Below are 24,127 nucleotides of genomic sequence, written 5' to 3'. Positions count from 1 at the left end.
GTGCCCGAAGTGGGAGAGCGTCTTCCTCGTATCGGGGATGTCCTTGCACTTCCAGGAGCACCTCTCCAAACGCTGGACAAAGGGGACAAACCTGTCTCCCTGAAGCGCTGCCGGGGCACTCATCAAGCATTCGCAGTGATAGACGAACCATGCCACCAAGTAGGTATACGGTAGCCCCACCCTAGGATTGGGGGTTCTGATAACTTCTCCTTCCCCCTCGTCGAGGACCGACACACGGCAGAATTGGCTCGTCAGAGTACGGAGCCCCCGATGGATGCACGCTATCGTCGCCGATACCAGGGAATAAGACTTCCCGTGAGCCAGGCAAACCGCCGGATACACGACCTCTATAGGAAGAGCCTCGAAGGAGTGAGTGGGGATTACGCACCTCTTCAGCCATAACATGAGGTACCCCGCGAGCAGCGCCTTCCCCGAAATGAGAAACTTCGCCTGATGATGGAATGAGTGAAGAACCGTACCAGACTTAAATCCGCCTTCGTCGCGGTCGAGAATCACGGTGCTTCCTTCTTTAGCTATCCTCGCCTCCACTTCGGGATACACGACCTCTATAGGAAGAGCCTCGAAGGAGTGAGTGGGGATTACGCACCTCTTCAGCCATAACATGAGGTACCCCGCGAGCAGCGCCTTCCCCGAAATGAGAAACTTCGCCTGATGATGGAATGAGTGAAGGACCGTACCAGCCTTAAATCCGCCCTCGTCGCGGTCAAGAGTGATGGTGCTTCCTTCTCTAGCTGTCCTCGCCTCCACTTCGGGCTGGTCGCACGCGCCTAACGGGAGAGCGGGCTTCCCCTTGACATCGTTCCCAGGGAACAGATAATCAGCCCAATTCTTGTGGCTAATCCCTGGGGTCTTCTTCCTCTTCCCCTTATGATCCGAGGCCCCTAAGGTACTGAGGCATATGTGGAAGTGACAGAGTAACTCCCACAGAGTTTCAACCGCCAGAGGGGAATTGTCCGACAGCTGATCGATCTCATCTTGATCAGGGACGTATTCCTCATAAGGGAAGTCTCCCAGAGGTAGCCCTGACACGTCGTGCATCTCGAAGGGGGTGATACCAAGCTCACCATTGGGAGTGAAAAACGTGCCGCTTTCCGCACAATACAATTCCAGAATGCTATGGAATTGAGAAGCGTTGATCCGCAGGCCATGTCGAGTGGCTTCGAGGGCCACATATAGCTCTGTGCCCTTGAGGTCAGCATTCTCGGCCAAAACATAGTCGGTGATCTTGGACCACCACGTGTCGCTGCCTGGCGCAGAGTAAACCCACCCCGGGGCCCTGAAGTCCTTCGGGGGAAAGCTTCCACCGACTCGGAAGAAGCGGTGACGGAAGGTCTCCGCCACCGCTGTCGATTCCCCCACGGGCGGTTCAGCAGACACTAAGCCAGGGCGCAGACCCGTCACGCGCTTACATGAGCTCTCCACTCCATACCCAGCCGTAGAACCCGTAAAGACGCCACAAGTGACCCCGTCCTGAGTGGGGGTCAAATCCCAGTTCATCGTCCGAGGAATCGCGAGGGACCGCAGCTCAACAATCGAAAACCCTCTCGGCATGCTGGGGAGGTAATAATGGGTCCCCTCTACCGTGCGGAACCACCGGCTCTCTTTGAGCAACAGGGCAGAAGGGTCGGTCATGGAGTCGCCGAACAGAAATTGAGGTTTCGGCAGCTCTGCCCTGGCCTCATCTGTCAGCGCCGCATTGGTCGTCAGCTCGCGCAGGGTCAAGTGATGACCATCCGTGACCCTCTGTACCAGACCATGCAGCTTATCAGCAGTGAACAAGGGTACTGGAGCCAACGAGGGAAAACGAGAAGGGGCCGTGTAGCTCTTAGCCCCGACGTGGCCAACGGCCACACCCTCCGGGAAAGCCTCATCAGGGAAGGTCGCTGCAACAAGAAATAGAAAGTCAATTGAGACAAAATCCGCTGTAGAGGTGAAATCGCCCATCGAACATAGGAAGGCGAAATCGCCTATCGAAAGGGGGAACCCACTTCGAACGAGGTCTGTCCCTACGGACTACACTCCCCTCTAATGGAAAGGGCCGAACTCGCCTTACGAAAAGGGGGTTCGTCTCCTCCCCACTGGAGGATTCGCCTGCGGGGACAGTACTCATCCTCTAAAGGCAAAATAGGGCAAACTTTGCCCCAAATCGGGGAAATAAGCAACACTCATCTCCCTAAATCCGACGCCTAAGGCCTGCAAGGGATCGCCCAACGAATCCATCAACGTACCTGGGCACGACTCCAGAGCACCAGCAGGCATGCCGGCAGAGAGACGGTCGGAGTAACGTCCGGGGCCTGCACCCCTCACTTTACACCTCTTGGATTTCGGAGCCATTGTGAGAGGAAGCGGGAATTCTTTCCTTGGATGTTCCCTTTCAAGATTTGAAAGCACGGTAACTCCCAATGGAGGAAAACGGCTGATTTAGAAGGGCGGAGTTGTCCACGTGGCCACGACTGCCCTCGAAAGGCGAAAACCCTAACGGACAGGAAACGGGGCCACGATCAAATTCGACGGCCCAGATCACCCTCAGTGCATCGAAGGGACCGAGATTAGCGGTTGAATCCGACGGTTGAGTCCGAGAACCACGGCCACGATACGTCGCAGGGCGAAACGCACGAGGATCGTGCTGTCAAGTCACGATCGCCACGATCCAATGTCTTAGCTGGGAAGCACGAGGCTCTATCAGCAGACACGTGGCTCATCTCCCGTCAGATCCGGTTCCGCCTACAAAAGGAAGGGTTTCGCCTGCAAATACTGGGCATAACCCCACGAGTCGCGCGAAAATTGGCTCTCAAAAACTAATTTCGCCTTGACGATGCATTCGCCCTCAAAGGTAAAATTACGAACAAAGCCAAAAGAATGACCTTGCTTAAACGGTTGAAACCCACGCCCCAGATGGCTAAGGGTTAGAGCAGAAATCTTAGCATTAAGCCTAAGAGAAACTGTTCGACAACTCATCATACTGAGGAGAATAGTATGACTAGCCCGATTCAAACGGTAATCGGTAAAGGCACATCAAACCCGTTGATAGCTGAGGATTTGCTAAAAATCCTAAGAGAAATCGAAGGCACTTGCTTCGCCAACAATTTCTTCATTCAAAGTATTCCAGACCACACGCAAGCCAGTTTAGGTCTGAAAACTTTGAAGGGGGTCTTGTAGACGGTAAAAAATACCTCTATGGGTCTACAGGAAATTTGCCTACGAGAAGAGTTCGCACGCCCAGTTCTCTGGCACGGACCTAAACCGCGTAGACGTCGACTGTACTCAAGTCCAGGTTCGCCTAACGGTCGACTCGCCAGCATGAGTCAGGGTCGATCAGGATGGCGGAAATTCGCTCTTCGCTCAACTCGCCTGCCCGAGTTCGGAGTCGAATCCGCCAGCAAGCCCCAAAACCGTCAGTACAGCTGGGTATCCACTACCCCACGTGCTGAGATGGACCTTCCCATCTCTCTCGACCCGAAGGGAGAGAGAGCACAGTACCCCAGGACCGTCAAACGGCCGCTCGCAGTGCGCACAGCGCGAAGGGACTGGACAGGTGTCGAGTCAACCTGAGCATTCATAAATGCGACTCACCTCGGCTGTCTGAGCCAAGAGCTGGATCCGCCGGCACTCGGCAAGCTGGCTAGACCCACTCGAGTACTGTACACCTACTTCACCGCCTCTCCTGACCGGAAAGGAGAAAGCATCGTGCTCAAAGCACGCCGGGCGGTCACGCACAGTACAAGTGATCGGACAGACACTTCATCGATCTGCGAACTCATAAATGCGGTTCATTAATGCTGGTCAAATCCACTCGGATAGCAGTCGTTTGTTGCCTCACATACAAGAATGGGCCTTCCCATCGTAGGTGACAGGACATAGAGCACAATCCCTGGAATGACCGTTCATGGTATCGAGGAACGGCGAGACGTCTCTGAAGAGGATGTGGTCACATCCCACAATTCAAGGAGAAATCAAGCTGTCCTTCTTTCATTTAAAAACCCCTTCCAGCACGATGGAAGGGAGGTCGCAAAACTTGGAGAAGAAAGAGTTGAGACCAAGCTGTTAGTAAATCCTTGCATTACAGCACTGCTGCCTAGTTCCGAGCTCCGATCGCCGACGAACCAAGCAGACCCGAACTCCATTGCCCCGAGCTTCTACTGCGAACTGAAGCTCTCCAGCAACCTCATTCAAACGGTCCAAGGGAAGCAGACTCGACCCGAGCATCGAGCGAAGCGTCCTATAGCCACCTAAAGTCCCCACACAAAACAAAGAGGGCCTTCCCTCTGCTTCTGTTGTAAACATTTGATTTGTTAGTTTGTAATAAGCTTTCTTATAAATACAAACGAAACCCCTTTCTTTGGAAGAATCAAATTTTCACCCTACAAGCACAACTCAAAGTTATGATCTCTCAAAACCCTAATTATACTATGTATGAAATACTATAAGCTCAAGTGGGTATGTGTAACAATGAGATTTGATAAAACAAAAACAAACTAAACTCAATATAAACTCTAGCTTAGAAAAATGATAATAAAACAATTATATAAATGCAAAGCTAGATCGAGTTTAGAAAACTTCTCCAATAAATGACAAGAGGGAGAGAGAGATGAGTTGAAGCTCAAACAGCAAGGATGATCTCCTCTAGCTCTTGTGAAGTTCTCTTCACAAACCGAAACTCTAAAATGCTTAAAAGCTTCTTAAACAAACTTAAACAAACTTTTAAACCCTTGTTAAACTTTCTTAAACCATTCTCTTGGTGATTTTTGGTCTGAGGTATGAGGGGTATTTATAGAGACCCCAAAACACAAGAAAAACAAAGCAAAAAGACTAAAAACCCAAAACTAGAATAAGCTCAAAAAAACTAGCCGTTACAGCATCAGTCGACTGACGACTTTCATCAGTCGACTGATGAGCTGACCGTTAGAGGTATTTTCCAGCTTATCAGTCGACTGACGACCTTATCAGTCGACTGATGACCTCATCAGCCGACTGGTCAGTGTTGGCCTTCGTGTTTTGATGATGTTTAACAAACAATTTACCACTAATGTTGTTTGTCTAGTGTTGGTATATTTCTATTTATTGTAGACAAACAACAAGTTGGAGGTTGGATGGAATATGCACTGCAATGATGATATCCAATGGAGGTTGGCGGAATAGTGGAGTGAAGCCTTGCAATTCAAAGTTAAAGATCAAGTTCAAGCTTCATCCGCATGTGTACCAAGTTGAGCTACAATGAAAATCAAGATCAAGCTTGGGTAATCTAGTTTAGATTATATATTATGTGTATTAAGTACCTTAAGCTTAATATCATATACACACACGTATTTGGTTTCTATGTATATATATAGTTATATATATACATGCATGGTTTTGGGTTTTCATGTTTTGGACATATTTGCAAAATACATGAGTTTTCACAAATGGAAATTCAATTTAAGAAATTATTTTTCTAACATGTTTGTTTTTATGTTTATAAACATTTCGCAAAATTTCATCAAGTTTGGAATTGATTTGTTATGTTTAATGGAATTTACAAAATCATGTTTTTGTTCGTGCACATGTTCGTGCATGTTTTACAAAACAGATGAGTTTTCATAAATAGGAAGTGATATTCAAGAAATTCTTTCTTTGACATGTTTATCTACATGTTTAGAAACTTTTCTCAAAATTTTACTATTTTTAGAGTTGATTTACTGTGTCTAATTGATTTTACAAAATCGTGTATCACAGCAGATTTTCAGAAACTGTATTTCTATGTTCAAATATTTATTTCTCTCAAATGGGAAATGATTTTTCAGAAATTCTTTCTCTAACATGTTCTTATACATATCTAGAACATTCCCTCAAAATTTTACAATTTTTTAAATTAATTTACTATTTTTAATTGATTTTACAGAGCTGCATATATAGTGCTATAGTACTATCGGTCGACCGTGCTACAGTGCGGTCGACTGACGAACTCTCTGGATATCTCCTGAGTTTCTGACCTTGTTCGCGGTCGACCGCGATTTTCCTCGGTCGACCACTGTAGTTCCAATGGCTCTTTTGGCCGTTGCAGAATGGTTTTTTGGTCTTTTTTTCTTGGCTTTCTCTTGGCTTTGGGGTTTCTATAAATACCCCCCTTTCCTCAGTTCTAACTAAGAAGCAAGTGAATGTTTTAAAGAGTTTTAAAAAGAGTTTAAGCTTGTTTTAAGCTTGTTTAAGGGTTTGGTTTAAAGCTGTTTTGGTTTTCACAAGTGGAGGAGATTATCTTCTTGTTTGGGCTTCAATCTCCATCTCTCCATCTTGTCATCTATTGAGAAGTTTTCTAAACTCTACTCTAGCTTTTATTTATCAATTATTAGTTAATTATCATTTCCATTAAAGCTAGTTTTATATTGAGTTTAGATTTGATTTTACTCATTGTTGCACACACCCACTTGATCTTATTGTATTTGCATACATAGTATATTAGGGTTGTGAGAGATTGTAACATTGAGTTGTGCTTCATTGTATTCTCATCTATTGTAGAGAACAAATTTATATTTGTTACATTGTGAGTGTTGTAAGGTTTTCGGTGAGCTAGAAACCGAGTGTGTCGTGAAGTTTTCGGTGAACTAGAAAACCGAGTGTGAGGAGTGAACATTGTTCGGTGAGCGTTGAAAATCGACACTGTGAGGTGTAAATGTTATTCGGGTGAGCGTAGAAAACCCGGTTGTGATAGTGGATTTCTTCCCGGGAGTGGGGAACGGAGACGTAGGACGGAAGGTCCGAACTCCGTGATCATATTGTGTGTTTGAATGTGCTTTGGCGTTTATTCTTATTTATGCTCATTGCTCATTTCGCCATTGTCTCATTATTTATATGATCCACTATCTAGTTCATATTGTTTACCCCTTGTGTTAGTTTATATATCCTTGTATATATATATAATTCATCATATAGGATATATCTCATTGTTTACATTGCTTATCCTAGCTCATATATCTTATGGTATTTCATACTTGCTAGGATAACTTGTTAATTAATTTTAATTGGCATTTAATCGGATTAGATTAGCATAAGACCCTAATCACCCCCCTCTCCCGGGTCTAATAGTCAGTCGACCAAAACAAAACAGAAACTATTTGTTGTTCCAAGTGATTTCTTCAGTCGGCACATCAGTCGACTGATGCCATCAGTCGACTGACCAGTCGACTGATAACAGGTTATCAGCCTGAAACGAAAATCTGATTTTTAAACTGCTTTTAAAAATAGCAAATAAAATTAAAAAATATAAAACTTTAGAAAATAATTGTAAACATGATAATACCCATGTTACAAAAACTGATTTTCATAAAGCATCTCCCATTTGTAAAATATCAACATTTTACAAATATGTTCAAAACATGAAAATATGAGATACTTGAATTTTGATGTTTTGACATAAACCAAGTTTTGAAACTTTGTAAAATAATTTTATAGACTTGATAAAAAGTATAAACTATAGTTGTTAAGTCTATAAATCATATAAAACAAAAACATAATATTTTTCGAAATACAATAGAATATGAAACATATAAAAGTATATATGAAGATATATATTGTTTCATATTTATATAGCTAAACCAAAACATATATGTATATATATAATGATATATATACAAAAACCAAAACATGTATGTGTGTATATAATTGAGCTTAAAGTACTAACACACATAATATAAAACCTAAACTAAATTACCCAAGCTTGATGAAGGTCTTCAATGAGCTCGACTTGGTAAACTTGCGGATGAAGCTTGAACTTGGATCTTCAACTTAAATTGCATAGCTTCACTCCACAATTCCGCCAATCTCCATTGGATATAATCGTGAATGATTGATTCCATCCATCCTCCAGCTTATTATTTGCCTAGAATAAATACAAAAATATAAACACTAGACAACCAATATTTGTTGTAAATTATTTATAAATCATCATCAAAACAAAAGGACCTAACACTTAGAGGAGATCTGAAGACCTAGGCACCTATGTAAGACCTAGGCACCCAACCCACGGGTTGTCATTCAATCAAAAAAAGGCCCTTGTTGAAAGAACCCTAGCGGGGTGAATAGGGTTTATGCTAATCCGATTTTATGCTAACTAAAACTAATTAACAAATATCCTAGCAAGTATGATATATGAAAAGATATATATGCAAGGATATACAAATAATACAAGGGCAAACAAACTACTAAAGTGATAGGGCAATATAAACAACAAGCAATTGACAAAGGTAATATAAATGATAGACACAAATATAAAGGAACACCAATGACAAATGCAAATAAACGATATGATCACAGAGTTCAGTTAATCACTTGACCTACGTCTCCGCTCCTCACTTCGAGGGGATCTCCACTATCACAACCAGGTTTTCTACGCTCACCCGAATAACGTTTACACCTCACACTTGGTTTTTTAGTTCACCGAAAACTTTACAATCAACACTCTTGTAATCCCACTTTACACCCTCTAAGTGTTGATCTCTAGCCCGTGTCTCCCTCATGTGTTAAGAATTATAACCTACCTCTAGGCATTATCACCTATCCTACTCCTCTTGGGACGATCCCATCTCTCACCACACACTCCTCTCGATGTACAAGTATATTACAAACTATATCTCACAATTAACGCTCGATACAACAAATGTTTGTTCTCTAATATGGATGAGAACATAGTGAAAGCTCACACTCTAAGTCACACCACAACTCCAAATTATACTATGAATGTAAATACAATAAGCTTAATGGTTGTGTGTGTACGTAAAGAGATAAAAAAATATAAACTTAATGTAAATCTAGCTTATGAAATTATGTTCAAACATATAAAATAGCTAGGATTGAGTTTAAGAAAAACTTCTCTATAGATCAAGAAAGAGAGGGAGAAGAGTTGAATGCTCAAACACAATTGATGATCTTCCTCAAGCTATTGTGAAAGTTTCTTCACAAATAAACTCTTAACACTTTTAAACAAAACTTAAACCATTGTAAAACTTATTTAAAACATTCTTGGTTAATCAAAATGTTAAATGCAATGGGGTATATATAGGGTGGAAGAAACTAGTCTAAGAAAACCCCAAAAACTCATAAAAACATTAAAATACACAAAATCTAGAAATAGTCATTACTGTACAATGGTCATATTATAAGTTGACTTGTTCAAAGGTATAAGTCGACTTATATGTAATAAGTCGACTTGACATGCACATGAGTCGACTTAGCAGAAGAAAACAACAAAATAGAAAACAGAACATAAGTCGACTTACGGGAATAATAAGTCGACTTGCTATAGCATAATTCAACTTATAGATTTATAAGTCGACTCAGCAGAAACTTTCTGCTGATTCCAAAGCACTTCATAAGTCGACTTGCTCTTGGCATAAGTCGACTTATAAACGTGCACAGGCACTGTGCATGTTTAAAAATGAGTTTTTGAGTGCCTTTAAAAATAGCAAACAAAATCCAAAAAATATAAAACTTTGAAAAATGATTATAAACATAAAAATGAACATGTTATAAAAACTGATTTTCAAATAGCACCTTCCAAATGAGAAATCTCTTTATTTTTCAAAATAGTCCAAAACATGTAAATATAAACACACTTGTTTTGACATTTTAGCTAAACCATGTTTTGAAACTTTATAAAATAATTTTATGGACTTGATAAAAGATATAAACTATTGTTGTTAAGTCTATAAACCATAAAATTAATATTATCCAAAAAATAAAGTTTTGCACAATATGCATTTGACAAAATGATAAATGTGAAACAAGTAAATGTGAATATGAATGTATATTTATTTCATATCTATAAAGCTAAACCAAAACCATTTATCCACATGAAAACAAACATGTATGTATATAAACAAAAATCTATTTGTTTGTAAAAACTTTGTTTGTGGATAAAACCAAAAACCAAAATGTGTATATATATATATATATATATATATATATATATATATATATATATAACTATATCTATTCCTTTATACAAATAGGAGGATGGAAGAATAACTATTCATGCTATAGTGAATTGAACAGTAATTCTCTCTCCTCCCATTTGCATAGATATCCGATCAGTTTTCAAAATACAAAACCCCCTTCTCATGCTTCTCACCCCGATCCAGAGACAAAAAAAAGCAACAAAAAGAAAAAACCCCTCGCTCCATATGAGGGGCTGTTTGGATGCCTTTAGGAAACTAGAGTATTTATGACACAAAATAGAAAGTGGTTATCCACCTCACCACTTTTCATTTGAGTGTTTACATTGTTTGGTTAGGAATCTTTGTGAATCCTAAAATAATAGTATTACATTGTTTGGATAGTATAATGTAAACTAGAGTATTTATGACACAAAATAGAAAGTGGTTATCCACCTCACCACTTTCTACAAGGTTTTGACTTTTTTATTATTTTTTTGGACACATTTATGACATAGTATAAGCTTTCCAACAAAATCACTCCTAATTTTGGTGATTTTGCTTTCGGTGACAACTCATCAAAAGGTGTAAGCTTTTCATGTAAAAGAGAATTTAAACAAACAATGTAAAGTGATGAAAGCTAACATTAGGACCCACTTTTTTACGCTTTCCATCATTTTACATGGTAAAAACATACAACCAAACAGCCCCTGAGTCCCCCCCTCTTCCGCACTGATTCCACTGTCTCCTATCCTCCTCCCCTCCCTCCGCCGCCTTCTCCGGTGGTGGTGCCATCTTCGAGCTCAACATCTTCTCAACCGATACAGATCCAAACCCTAACCTTAACCATAGCCCAAGCCTAAGCCCTAGCACCTCTATCCACCACCATTCCCCTCTAAACCCTAGCCCTAACTCCAGCACGAGCAGATCGTCTCTCTCGTTGTTCCATCTGGAGAACAACTTCAGCATCCTCGCCGCTTTGCCGGAGGATTCTAAGGCCAGAAGCCCTAACCCTAAGTTCCTCTAGCGGAAGCCTTCAATCCCGTCGGCGTCATCATTGGCATCAACGTCGGCGTAATCATCAGCTCTAGATGGAGGATGCGGAGTTTTGGACAGGGAGAGAGACTATCCAGTATCTTGATGTCATTAAAGGTGAAATCTTTTTTCTTTTTTGTTCGTTTTTGATTGATTTGTGATTGATTGAGGAACAACCGAGTTCTCTCTCGACTTTTGATGAAGGAGAAGAGAGAATGGGGATCGAATATGATTGAGATTATTTTATTAGGTTCTCCTCTTTTTCTTCCATAAGCTTCTAACTCCAAAGACCTCGATGACAAAGACGACAATGTATCTCTTCACAACTCATTTTCCAGTTTATTTTGAATTTCTTGGAACATAATGTAATTTTTGAATTTATTTTGAATTTCTAAGGTATACCTTTACTTGCCCATTTTGATTGTATTATTTTACGTGGGAGTAATGCTTCAATTTATAGTTCATGTAAAAGGATGGATTACGATTTTGTTTATGAACGTGGTATTGAGTAGTATGTGTGGATCCTTAATATAACGCAGAAAGTGGATTAAGAAATTGTGTATGCTGATTAGAAATATTGTTTGATGGTTTGGCATTTTAAAAACTATGATGAACAGTAATCTATAAACATTTACCCTCTCATTATTATTGTTTATTTAAGTTTGAACTTCCACAGGACCTCAGGCATGCACTCGCTTTACAATTTTTAGTCTATTTGCAGCTCAAGCTGGGGCTTCAAGGGTAATTGCAGTTCAAGCAAGCATGAAGATGGCTTCAGTGGCCACTCAGGTGGAGCTCCTTCATACTATTGTTTGAATGCGATCTTTGATTTTGAATTTCTTGCAAGAGGTAAATGTTAGGTTGAACACTGTTAGGTTGAGACACTCAAAGGAAAACTACATGGTGTAATTATTCATTAGCTTTATGTTGTTATTATTTTCACTTTATTTTCTTTGTTATTTTTTACTTATGGTTATTTTTTAGTGCGTATGCTTATAAGAATCCTATTATGATTTCACTGTATATTCAACTTACATATATGCAAACAGACGTTAGTTACTTCTCATAGTTACTTCTAAAGTAGCATCCTCAAAGTTTCATTTCTGAATTTTATTTATGAATGATTGTCATTCTTTGATGATCTATCTTGGTTGCATATTAGTTTGAAATTAGTGTTAAGTAAGTTTGAAAATATACAGCACACATGTTCTACTTTGTACTTACCAAAGTTCTTAAGTGATGAGTATGCACTTTCTATTTTGTTTCATGAAAGGGGTTAATCAATCAATGTCTTATGGCTCTTTTTCCTTATTCTTAATCGTTTTTAACTGATGTTTCAGGGATTTCATACATGTGTCGGTTCTGGTGGGGAAATGCAAACCCCAGAATGGTACATGGAGCAAGGCATAGAGGTGTGCAGATCTTGGCATGATTTTGTCATGTCTTTTATCACATTATAGCATGCATGCTACATACATAAATGAGTGCAAATCTTCCTAAGAAACATGCAAGGATGAACCTGCTACAAGCCTACAACAGTGAGGACATCAGGAACATACAACATGACTTATCCTTATGAAAATGAAAATATTAGTATACTTTCACTAATTAAACTATATTTCTATAACTATTCCGATCATTTGATAACAATACATCTTATGATATTAAAAGAAATCCTTGACTCTTTGGATTATCCGGTTTGAATTACATGTGGTTCCTCTTAAAGATTGATTTTTCCCACATGGTAAGCATGTGTATGTTCATATTATACACATCAGCCGAATGACGGTTCAAGATATCCAAACTGTACGTATACACACGCATACTCACATACACATATACATACATACATATATATGCTATTTCATTTTTATGTTCTTGCAAGCATCAAGTTCTCCATCAAGCATTTGCTAGCAATGTGGCAAGAATGACAAAGGCAGGTGAAATTTGAGAAATTTTGGTTTGAATGAGATCATATTTTATTTTTAAACCCAAAATTTTATTTTAGATTAGAGACACTAACAATGCATCTCTCTTTAATTATTTGAGGTTTAGGATTCTCATTTGAGGTTTAGAAAGAGTTCAATGACAGAGTCAAAAGGATTTATTGGGTGAATGTTGGAAAATGTTTTAAACTTAATGATTACAAGTAAAAATAAACCATTTTTGAGACTTTAAGAACTGATGTTAGTAATTTTTGATATTTAATTTGTTCATTTTGATGCAATTATAACTCAAAAGAATATGATCAAAGACTATATTATGATTAGGAAAGAGTAAAAAACTTCAAATTAGGTCAATTACTTCCAGAAAAATTACTCAAGAATTAGCGAAAGATGACTAATGTGGAACTACGTCGCATTGACTAAAGAATTGGTGGTACATGAGGTTTGGCTGTGGACAATTAGATCAATTTCCAAAAGAGAGGAGAAACAACTTCCTTTTTATCTTTGGTTTTGACTTCTGTGGACAATTAGATCAATTTCCAAAAGAGAGGAGAAACAACTTCCTTTTTATCTTTGGTTTTGACTTTTGAGCAAGATTCACTCTTCTTGGTTCTTGCTTTCCTATTGCCATACATGTTGAAACTATTTGCCACAATATGACTAAGCTTTAATTGGAGAACATGTTGAAGTAAGCTCATGAATCTCTTTTTTGATTAATTATATATGCATGTGTTTATTTGGAAGTAATTTCAATGATTTGAAAGATTGATTTCAAAATAATTTTCAAATATTACTCATTGTTTAGGCTTTTAAGGGGCACAATTATTTTAGTGAGTTACTTTCTTTAAGATGTACTGTAGACTTTGAAGGTATGTTATCCATATTATTAATAATATATGAAAAGTTTCTATTATTTTGTCTCTCTTTGAATATATTGCAGTATGCTCCTCCTTTATTTATAAATGTGAATTTGGTTCCTCTATATTTTCTTACAAAGACATTTAATTTGAATTTTCTGTAAACACGACACCTAATCATAAATTGGTTTTACAGGCACATGCCTTTGTGTAATGAACAAGCAAGGAAGAAGTCAAAAGTCTGAAAACTCCTACAAGTGACAAAATAGTTGTGTGAATACTTAATTTATTTCTCTACATTAAATCTATCAAACATTCTCTCTTTCTCAAGAATTTGTTCCTTTAAGCGAATTTGCATGAGCTTAAGCTGATGACTATTGATGTGATTTTATAGAAGCAACAAGTTTCATGTCTATGTCATACTATTTTTTGCACCTGATATGTGTAGATCCTTGGTCATATTAGAAGATAGTTTATGTTATTTTCACTTTATTTTTTGATTGTTCAATTTATGTTATTTTCTGAGATGATAAATTTTCTCATGATCTATTTGATAGTTAAGTATACATGAATACGTCTAGGGGTTACATTCCAAGTATTTGTAACTTTTTATCATTTGGTAATTGATTGGTAGGTTGATCCAAGTACTTTACATTTCAAACTATTCATTTAGCTAAGATTTTGATCGTTGCTAATACTGACAGCTTATGCAGGACTTGGGTCTTTCGTTTTGGGAAGTTCTGCTCTCTCTCTTTATCAAAATTGAATGTCTATGCACATTAAAGTTATGGAAAGTATTTTCCAAGGAAGAGGTCTCAATTCTCATGCATATGCTAAACGATCTGGTAGCATGCACCATGCGTACCACAACCTTCAACTGGAGAAACTTTATTGCTGTCCTTAAGAATATGAAATAAATGATCAATCATTGGATGGCATTCAACATGTTCAAAACCCAAGGTATTATTTCTTTCTCATAATACGCTATTGTATGCATCTCTTCTTTGGCAGGAAGTAATCCAATCTTTGGTCATGGTTACATGCCTATTTTATGGGGTTTTGTTCTCTTCTTTGACTAAGAATATTGAGGGGGTAACAGCTTTCTTTGTTTTGATATGGTTGATTTAGCTAAACATACTTCCTAACTATCAAACAATAGGAAGCAAAAAAGAGTCAGTTTACATTTTACTTATCAACCAAAGCAAAAACATAACAAATTTCGCTTGTTGAGCCATACTATTAGCCCTCTAAAAGCTAATATGGTATATTTAAAGTTAGAAGCTTTTTTCTTTTTGTTGAGCCATACTATTAGCCCTCTAAAAGCTAATATGGTATATTTAAAGTTAGAAGCTTTTTTCTTTTGGTCAGTAAGATCTCTTTTCGAATTCTCTTAGTAAATTACACATGAGAGTATTTATGTGTCATTAACTCATTATTATAAATAAAGGCAACATAGATATTGTCCTATTAGAAAGATGCACCTTTTATGAGATAACCTTGTAATTCTTGAGTAGTTCAAGCAAAAGAGAAAAGTAAATCTAATTTGTTAAGGGAGAAAAACTAATGCCAAGCAAAAAAGAAAAGCAAATCTAATATTGTGTACGATTCTAATATTGACTTTCACACATTAGTTTGCCTATTCATTTTATTTGTTTATTTTAGTAGCACATAACAGTTGAGTTGTAGCAAAGTTTCTCTTTATTTAATATCATTGTTAAAAGGTGATAGTTCTTTTAGTTATCATATTTAGTTGTAGCAAAGTTTCTCTTTATTTAATATCATTGTTAAAAGGTGATAGTTCTTTTAGTTATCATATTTAGTACTATCTTATTAAATTTCTCATATTTGGGTGATAGTTCTTTTAGTTATCATATTTAGTACTATCTTATTAAATTTCTCATATTTGAGATTTGGCTGGCTAATCTATAAGCAATTGTCTAATTTAGATTAACTTCTTGACCAGATTATAAAGAAAATGTGTGTGGAAACTGACATGTTGACCTTGATCTTTGTTAATTTGGGGATAAGTATTGAATCCTTACTAAGTGTAACAAAGTGCAGATAAGAGAACATTTTGTATACATTAAAATTATTGAAGAATTAGTTATGTAGAAAATATATATAGAAGAACATGTAACTAATGTGTGTTCTATTCCACTCTTGGTCAGTTCTCTTCAAAGTTTCACCAATAGTACATACACAGGATGTTGCAATCTTTAGCAATTGATGAAGCTTTGATATTGGATTTATCTAAGCCATTCCCTTATATAATACAAACACCGATAAAAAGTTCCAATCATGCATGATTTCATAATAATCATTTTTATGAGTGAAATGCGAGATCTCTTAAATTACAGTCGCAGCTTCGTGGATGTTAGTTTTTTCACAGCTTCTTTCACAACACCTTCGTCTCTGAAACTGATTGACAAAATAACAGGTAACAGTCTTCATAATTATGTTGCCTAATTTGATAATTAATTATAATCTACTGCAATAACCTTAAATTATTGAAATTTCCTTTCATGCCAAATCATGAGATAAAATTGAAAGTAATATTTTCACACATTTATACACTAAAAAGATTGACCTTTATTGTGCTATTTCGATTTTAGTTTTGAGTAGTTATTTGATCTTTAGAAATTTGGTTAATGATGGCTAGGGATGGTATAACCTTGAAGTTAAAAGTCAAAGTTTCTAAAATTCGTCAATGATAGTTAATGATCATTTTTAGAAATTTAGGAGGGCTTTTATTGAGGAGAAAATGAAGATTTCTTCTACCACAATTGACGAGAGAATGAACTATTAATATGTACTCAGATCTGAATATTTCCTCTAAAGTAATGAACTATTGATATGTGCTCAGATCTGAAGATTTCCTCTGTCAAAATTTTGTTCATTTTCTATTTATTTCTCTTTAATATTAATAATGAATCTTTGAAAATACACATTAATAAAGAGATTATTATACTTAATTGATTTATTGTAGTGAATTTTAATATTTGATAATATTTTTTAGACAGGTTAATTATCATATTCCATTATTTTATTAGGCTATTATGTATGAGTTGTTGTAGTAGTATTGTTATATTTGCACCATACAATATTATTAGGCATCTATTTTCCAAATACAACTCATTTGATGTTCTTCATAGTTGCTAGCTGTAGGAACCAGTTTGTATAAAAATAAAATTGAGATCAAACAACATTAACAAATTGTAGAAAAGAGGGTAGGACCGTGCTTGGCACGGGGTACATACTAGTATATATAAGAAACCAAAACTTGTATGTGTGTACGTGATTGAGCTTGAAGTATCTACACACAAGTATAAATCTAAAACTAAACTACCCAAGGTAACTTGATCTTCAATGAAGCTCTTATTGGTGAACTTGCGGATGAAGCTTGAACTTGAATCTTTAACTTGAATTGTATTGCTTCACTCCACTATTCCGTTAACCTCCATTGGATATGATCGTTGAAGCGCAATTCCATCCAACCTCCAACTTATTGTTTGTCCATAATAAATAAGAAAATACAAACACTAGACAGACATTATTAGTAGTAAATTGTTTGTTAAAACATCATCAAAACAAAAAGGCCAACACTCGTGACCTCTTGCGCCAAGGTACGATCCCTTTAAAAAAAACGTCTAACAATCCATCGACATAAACTTCATTAGATAAGAATCCATGTCGATCAAATTGCTCAAAGCCAACACAAAACATTTAAAGTAAACTAATTGTAGTCTCCTACATATGGATCGACACTATACGATTAACTTACTCAAGCCACAAAACCTCAACCAAATACTTAGGAATAAAAGCAAAAGTCAGTCTTTCATTCAAAAATGTTCTATTACAACATTTCTTTAATATTTCTTCTAAAAAAAGAAGAGAAAAGAACTGGGGACATCTTTAATGTCCCCGACCAAGTCCAGGGAAATGGCCTAGTCGCCTCCTAGCCGCTGCCAAAGAAGAGTCACCGAGGGAACCACCAGCCGACTTCAAAGCATCCACCTCTTGTTCCAGTCCCTGGATAGTTCCAGACTGTCTGGAACATATGGTCTGGTAATGCCCCAGCAACCTCTCCGTCTCGGCCAATTCAACCTCCAAGGCATCAACCTATTTCTCTACCTCTTCCCTAGCCGATTTCTCCTTGGCCAACATATGCTCAAGCCGACAAAATAAAGCCTGCTCAAGAGAAGCTCCCTGGACCAAGCATACTTGAAGGGCTTGATGAAGATCATTGCTTGACATTTCATTCAGACCCCTCTTGCTAGTACCATCCCCAGGACCCGAAAAAGTCCTATCGATGCCTGTTTTAGTGGAAAGTTGGTTCTTTCATTATCGGACTCATTACCACTTTATTCGTTACAACGAATTCAACAAATAAAAATAAAAATTATAACTTTCTTCAAACACACACAACGTACGTTTATCACTCACTTTTTACATGGGATCTTTGCCTGTGCAGGGGTTAATCCGTGGACCATCGAGCGTTGAGATCAAAGTATGGATTTCGTTGACTCACAAAGGAGTCAAGAAATTGAAGTAAATATCTCAGCAATGTGTCATACTCCTCATCCGGTAAGGAGCCCAATAAGATAATAGCCTTGTACTCATCCGATATCTTCTCTCATCCGGTAAGGAGCCCAATAAGATAATAGCCTTGTACTCATCCGATATCTTCTCATCAACATTCGCCAAGTCCCAATAAGATAATAGCCTTGTACTCATCCGATATCTTCTCATCAACATTCGCCAAGTCCGACAATAACTTTGTATAGTTGTTCACATGAGCCGCAAGCGAGATGCCTCTGGACATCTGAAATCTGAATAACCTATGTAGCAAATGCAACCTGTTCTCAACACTCTTCATGAGGTACTTATTATTGAGAATTTCTCACATCTTCATCGTAGACGTCACCCCAATCACATCATACTTCAGCTCCTGTTCCAAACAGGACCTGATCACCGTATAAGCGTTCCTATTCATCTTTTTTCATATCGCCTCTTCATACTTTGATGGTCTCTCATGGACCATGATAGTCTTCTCCAAGTTCTGAGCATTGAGAGCATCCTGTACATTGCTCATCCACAAACCAAAGTTGATTTTACCGTCATATTTCACCACACTAATTTTGGTGTTCTGAAAACAAACTTAAACTGTACTCGTCATCGACTTGCTGCTTTCACCTTCTTCTCCCATTGCAATTTAACTCCAAGTTGTAGAGAAAGAATCAAACCATTTTGGGTTTAGGTGTAAAGAAACAGACCCAAGGAAGAAGAAAAGGAAATTTTATCTTAATCCCTTAGAATTTTTAGAATTTGTTTTAAGTCCAGAAACTGTGAAGGAATATTTCTACATGAAATCTATGTAATGGAAAGATTTTCCTTTTGACACACTAAACTAGAAAAGTTGTTGTTAGGTCCAATGTCTATTTAAAAAAAGATAGAAATATATTTTAGAAACCCCCTAAAAACTAGAAATATTAGTTTAATACCCAAAATAGTTTGAGTATAGAATCTTTAGTTTTATGCATCTTGTATGATTATAGGTTTGATCGAGGAGTAGGTTCTTGGAGTACGATTCTCCAAATTATTGCAAATCTTTTGAGGTGAGTAGAATTTTTCTCATTGGTTATTTTCTATTATATATTATTTAAATGATAATTTTATTTTTGTATAGAGAAATGATGGATCAGACATGTTATTTTATTCATTTATAGTAATTATTAACAAATATGAATGTGATAGCTATTTATCTTTTACAAGATAAATATTGTTTAGTATATGAGATTATTGAAAATATATTATTTTAAATTTACTATTCATTATTAAAGAGTTCTGTTTGACAAAAATAAATTATATATTCGTTTAGATTCATAAATATTCTATTTTTATGAGATTGATATGAGAAAAGTTTGCAAATGTGTTTAAGCATTTATAATGTTTTTCGTATAAGTGAAAATTATGAGCGATACTATGAGAACAAAAAGTGTTTTAAATGTTAAAATTCTTCAGAAGTCCACTATGGAGTGAAGTGATTTATTTAAGCATACCGTATGATATTGAATGAATCGACCAGTGTTAAAGTGGTCATTTTTGGCAAAAGTGAAGTGGCTTTCGGGCAACCTATGGTAGTGCTAGGTACATTCTGTCCTCGCGTTGCCTTATAGTGAATTGATGCGCATTCTCATGCTACTGGGCTATAATTTTTGTAGCCTTAGTGTGATAACTGAGAAAGTTTTGCAATTGAAATTAGATCGATAATTACAGCTTTTAAAAGAATTTAGTGTCCATTCTTATTATTTCTTAAATTTGTGAATATTCTTTTATGACAATGTCACAAGAAAATGTTATTCTTAGAAATTCTCTTATTCAAAATATTATGCATTTCTCAATTGTTCTTTTTGACAACAGCTTATTTAAATTTAGTATTGATAAATTCTTAAACTTGACTGATCCGCTAATGATAAGTTTTCTACTCACTGAGTGTAAACTCACCTCGTTGTTTTTCAATCTTTTCAAATAAAAATTAGATAGCTTTATCAAAACCTCGGAGCTTCGGAACGTGAGAAGAATCTTTTAGAGTGTTTGATGTTGAAGTTATAGTTATACTAGTTATGCTACTATGCGTATGTAATAAGAGTCTTTTGACTCATTAGAGTGAACTTGTTATAATGTAGTTTTGCTCTGAGACTTCTTATTTGTCAATAAACCTTCTTTTAAAATGAAGTTTATTATAATATGAAAGTGCACCGCAGGCTTAACATGTGCTTTGTACACGTGTTACCGTTGTCATGCATCTCAAAATTAGCTGCGTATTTTGGGGGCGTGCAATAATCATCTCTCACTTATTTATATATTTTAGCCTAGAGTTTGATTTTGTATTTTAATTATTTCTGGATTTTTTTGGTACTCAGATCGCGAAGGAAGAAGATATTATAGGGGACACTCAAAGAGTTGTAACTAAAAATTGAATGAGTTTCAGAGTTCGTTGCAAGAGAGATGAGAAATGAGATGTTTGTTTACAATATGCATCATAAAACGTTTAAATGTTATTTAAATTGGAGATACTTTTTGTTTGATTGTAATAATGTAAGGTGAATTTTTACAAGATTCTCATGAAATAATCATGAGAGTAATTAAGAACATTGTGACACATAATTATTAAACTATTTTTTTCAAATTATATTATCGAATTACATGCAAACCTCTCCATCAGCTAATGACATAACATGATACATTTATAACCATAAGTTTTGATAAGAATACTCTCATTCTCTTTCTTGTATATTATTTTACCTCAAGATTTTGAATTAGGATTTGGTTCATTTTCAATCAACAAGTGGAAATTTCATCCAATTTTAGCCTTCTCCTATGTGCTTTGAAGTTATAAATTTTAAAGTAAAACCCACTAAAAAGAGTGATAAACATATTAAAAAATCACTAATAGAAGATCATTCTTGAAATTCAACTTTAAATATTAAATGTATTTATTTAATCTCAATTATAATCAAACAAAACCTTACAATTTAATTTATAAACTAGATATATGTATGGCTATTGAGTCTATGAAAGAATAAAGAGAATTCTTAGTTAATAATCTCAAATTGTTTAAAATATAAAGTTTATAGTCTTAAGACAATAGTAGTTTTCAACAATAATGGAAACTGAATATGGCCTAATCTCACCCATTAAAATTAGAATGTACAATAATGATTAGGATAAGTGGACCTTCTATAGTTACCACTTTATGGGAGAGGATCGGAATTCTTCCGGTAACAATGTTGTAACAACATATTTATAACTATTTTGAGAGAATTAATTTCCGAAAATTTATATTTATACAATGAAAACTTATAAAAATGATACATAGATGAATTCAATAACCAAATTACTTTCTAGGAAAATTACAAGACAAGGTAACCGCAAATGGAATGAACAACAACTGTATAAAAAGAGGACAACAGAGATCCGTTTATTTCCATGCGCTTGATGGGCTTTGCATTTAAAATAAGACCTACAAGTTAAAATCCTTTATTTGATATTTTTGATGTTATGAATTTGGATTTTTCATGCAAGAGAGATGCATCAAATATAATTTCTTAATGGTGTTGATTTCATATGTGTTAGATAGCAGGTTCCTAATTTGTTTTGGTAATAGGTTATTAAGATTCCTAATCTGTTTTGGTAGCAGGTTATTGAGGTTCCTAATCTGTTTTGGTATAAATTATTAGGATTCCTAATCTGTTTTGATTTTGGTTTTAGAATTCCTAGTGTTCTTTTGGTTTTAGGATTTCTATATATATAGGAACACGTTTTAGGTTTGGTGAGCAGCGAATTGGGGATATTTGGAGTACAGAAAAGATGTATTTTCTGGAGCAATTTGTTTAGGGTTTTGTTTTGAAGAGAATTAGAGATTTATTGGTGAGATTAATTGGTGAGTTTGAGTGATTTGTAATCTTAGTTTATGCTCTTCTTCTCTATTAGTGAAAACCCCATCCACCTTCTTGCCGACCATGTTAAAATTGGTTGTTTGTAATTGTGCCGTTATTTTGAATTGTTTGTGGCCTTCTCTCTCGGCGATTGGTTTAGTTTCTCGAAGCACATTGGTGTTTTGGCTTCTGTCGCGTACAACAAGTGGTATCAGAGCTCAGGCTATGCTTGGGCTATTTGGAGGAGTAGATCACTTTGGAAGTTCGTCTAGGGATTCAGTTGGTGATAAATGTGAGATTTTTACTATTGGCGATCTTGTCTTCCATCGTGTGGTGGTGAGATCTTTCGGAGACTCTTGTTAGTGTTTTAGTTGGAGGTAAAAATCTCTCTTTTTTAGTTTTGGATCTATTCTCCATTTGTTTCCGCATTGTTTTGCTGCTTTGAGATAGATGGCCAAGAAAGAATGAGTTGTGGGTTGTACTTCCGGTGTGAACACCGTCTAAAGTTTGAATATCCACTCTATGAAGATAGACGTGGAAATGTTTAATGTTACTAACAATTTTGGACTTTGGAGATGCGAAGTCTTGGATGCACTCAACGTGCAAAATTTGGAGGATACATTGGAGTTGGACGGGAAACCGGACGACATTGAGGAAAAGGTTTGGAAGAAAATGAATAGAACGACGTGTGGTGTGATTAGATCTTGTTTGCCTCCAGACTTGAAGTATGATGTGATCAATGAGACTTCAGCTAAAAAAATTTGGAAGATCATTGAGAGCAAGTATTTGACCAAAAGTGTAGAAAATCACTTGCATTTGAAGATGTAAGGACCATGAATTTTTGAAACTAGTTAAAATAATTTTTTGGTATTTTAAAATATTTAATTATTTTTTTTTAAAGAGTATCTGTATTTTTTATCGATTTTCTAAAATTTTCTATGATTTAAAAGTCCAAAATTTATATTTATTAAATGAATTTGATATTTATAAATTACCTTAGTACAGTAAAAATTTCTGGAATTAATCCGTTGTGTTATCGATACTATCACGTATCATTTTGAATAATATGTTGTATTATTTTTACTATTACGTATTATTTCATATAATACGTTATATTATTATTACGTATTATTTTGTACAATTTATTGTATTATTACTATTATTGCATATTATCTGTTGTATTAGTATAATTGGTACGTTTTATTATATTGATAATTTCCCCATAATTATTTGATTTTAAATATAAGTAATTATATTTTTTATTTATTACTCTTGTTTAATTGTACAATTTGTTGTATTATTACTACTATTACGTATTATCTGTTGTATTAGTATAATCTGTATGTTTTATTTTGTAGATAATTTTTCCATAATTATTTGATTTTAAATGTAAGTAATTATATTTTTTATTAATTATTCTCGTTTAATTGTACAATTAGTTGTATTAATTATAATGTTTTTCTAAATTATTCCTATTTTTCTCTAATTGTTTCTTATTTAATTCTTAATAAACCCTAACCCAAAACCTACATATACCCCCCCTCTCTCACGTTACCCAGCTGCCAGACTTCTCTCCATCTCTCTCTTTCGTTCTCTCTCCCTCCCATAATTGTGTGATTTTCTTTCTTATTTCCCCCCATAATCACGTTATTCTCTCTCTAAACCTTCCTTAATCTCTCCCCTCCACCCCACCTCTCTCTAATATCTCATTATCATCTCTCTCCCTCTCAACACACAGAACCCACCACAGCCTCCCCTCTTTCCATCTCCAATCACCACCTTCCCTCCTTCACCTCGCCACCACGCCCGAACCCCATCAGATCTGGCCGCGCTTCCTCTTCCCATCGCGCCCTTGACCTCTAACGCCGAACCACCTTTACCCAGCTCAGATCCCGCCGCCCAGGACCACCCTTGCCCCAAGCCCGCGC

General features: G+C 36.4%; 1 protein-coding gene across 7 annotated transcripts in view; it reads left to right on the top strand.

Annotated features, from left to right (window-relative positions):
* The window catches only part of LOC109835662, a 15,087-nt gene continuing 1,576 nt past the window's right edge, over positions 10,617–24,127 (top strand). Inside the window, exons 1-6 of one of the 7 annotated variants that reach the window (XR_002245641.1) lie at positions 10,617–11,075; positions 11,209–11,270; positions 11,680–11,747; positions 12,299–12,370; positions 14,475–14,721; positions 20,685–20,915. Coding sequence is in view for 5 of the 7 variants with exons in the window: in XM_020403641.1 (XP_020259230.1) it covers positions 11,015–11,075; positions 11,635–11,747; positions 12,299–12,370; positions 14,466–14,678 (459 nt within the window). In the remaining 2 variants the exon portion in view is untranslated. Of the gene's footprint in view, positions 11,076–11,208; positions 11,271–11,634; positions 11,748–12,298; positions 12,371–14,465; positions 14,722–20,684; positions 20,916–24,127 lie in introns of those variants that run through there. The other 6 variants (XR_002245640.1, XM_020403645.1, XM_020403644.1 and 3 more) reach the window with 6 other exon arrangements.

Source organism: Asparagus officinalis, chromosome 3, assembly GCF_001876935.1.
Source record: "Asparagus officinalis chromosome 3, Aspof.V1, whole genome shotgun sequence".
Lineage (NCBI taxonomy): Eukaryota > Viridiplantae > Streptophyta > Magnoliopsida > Asparagales > Asparagaceae > Asparagus > Asparagus officinalis.
This window is presented reverse-complemented; position numbering and strand designations above follow the sequence as displayed.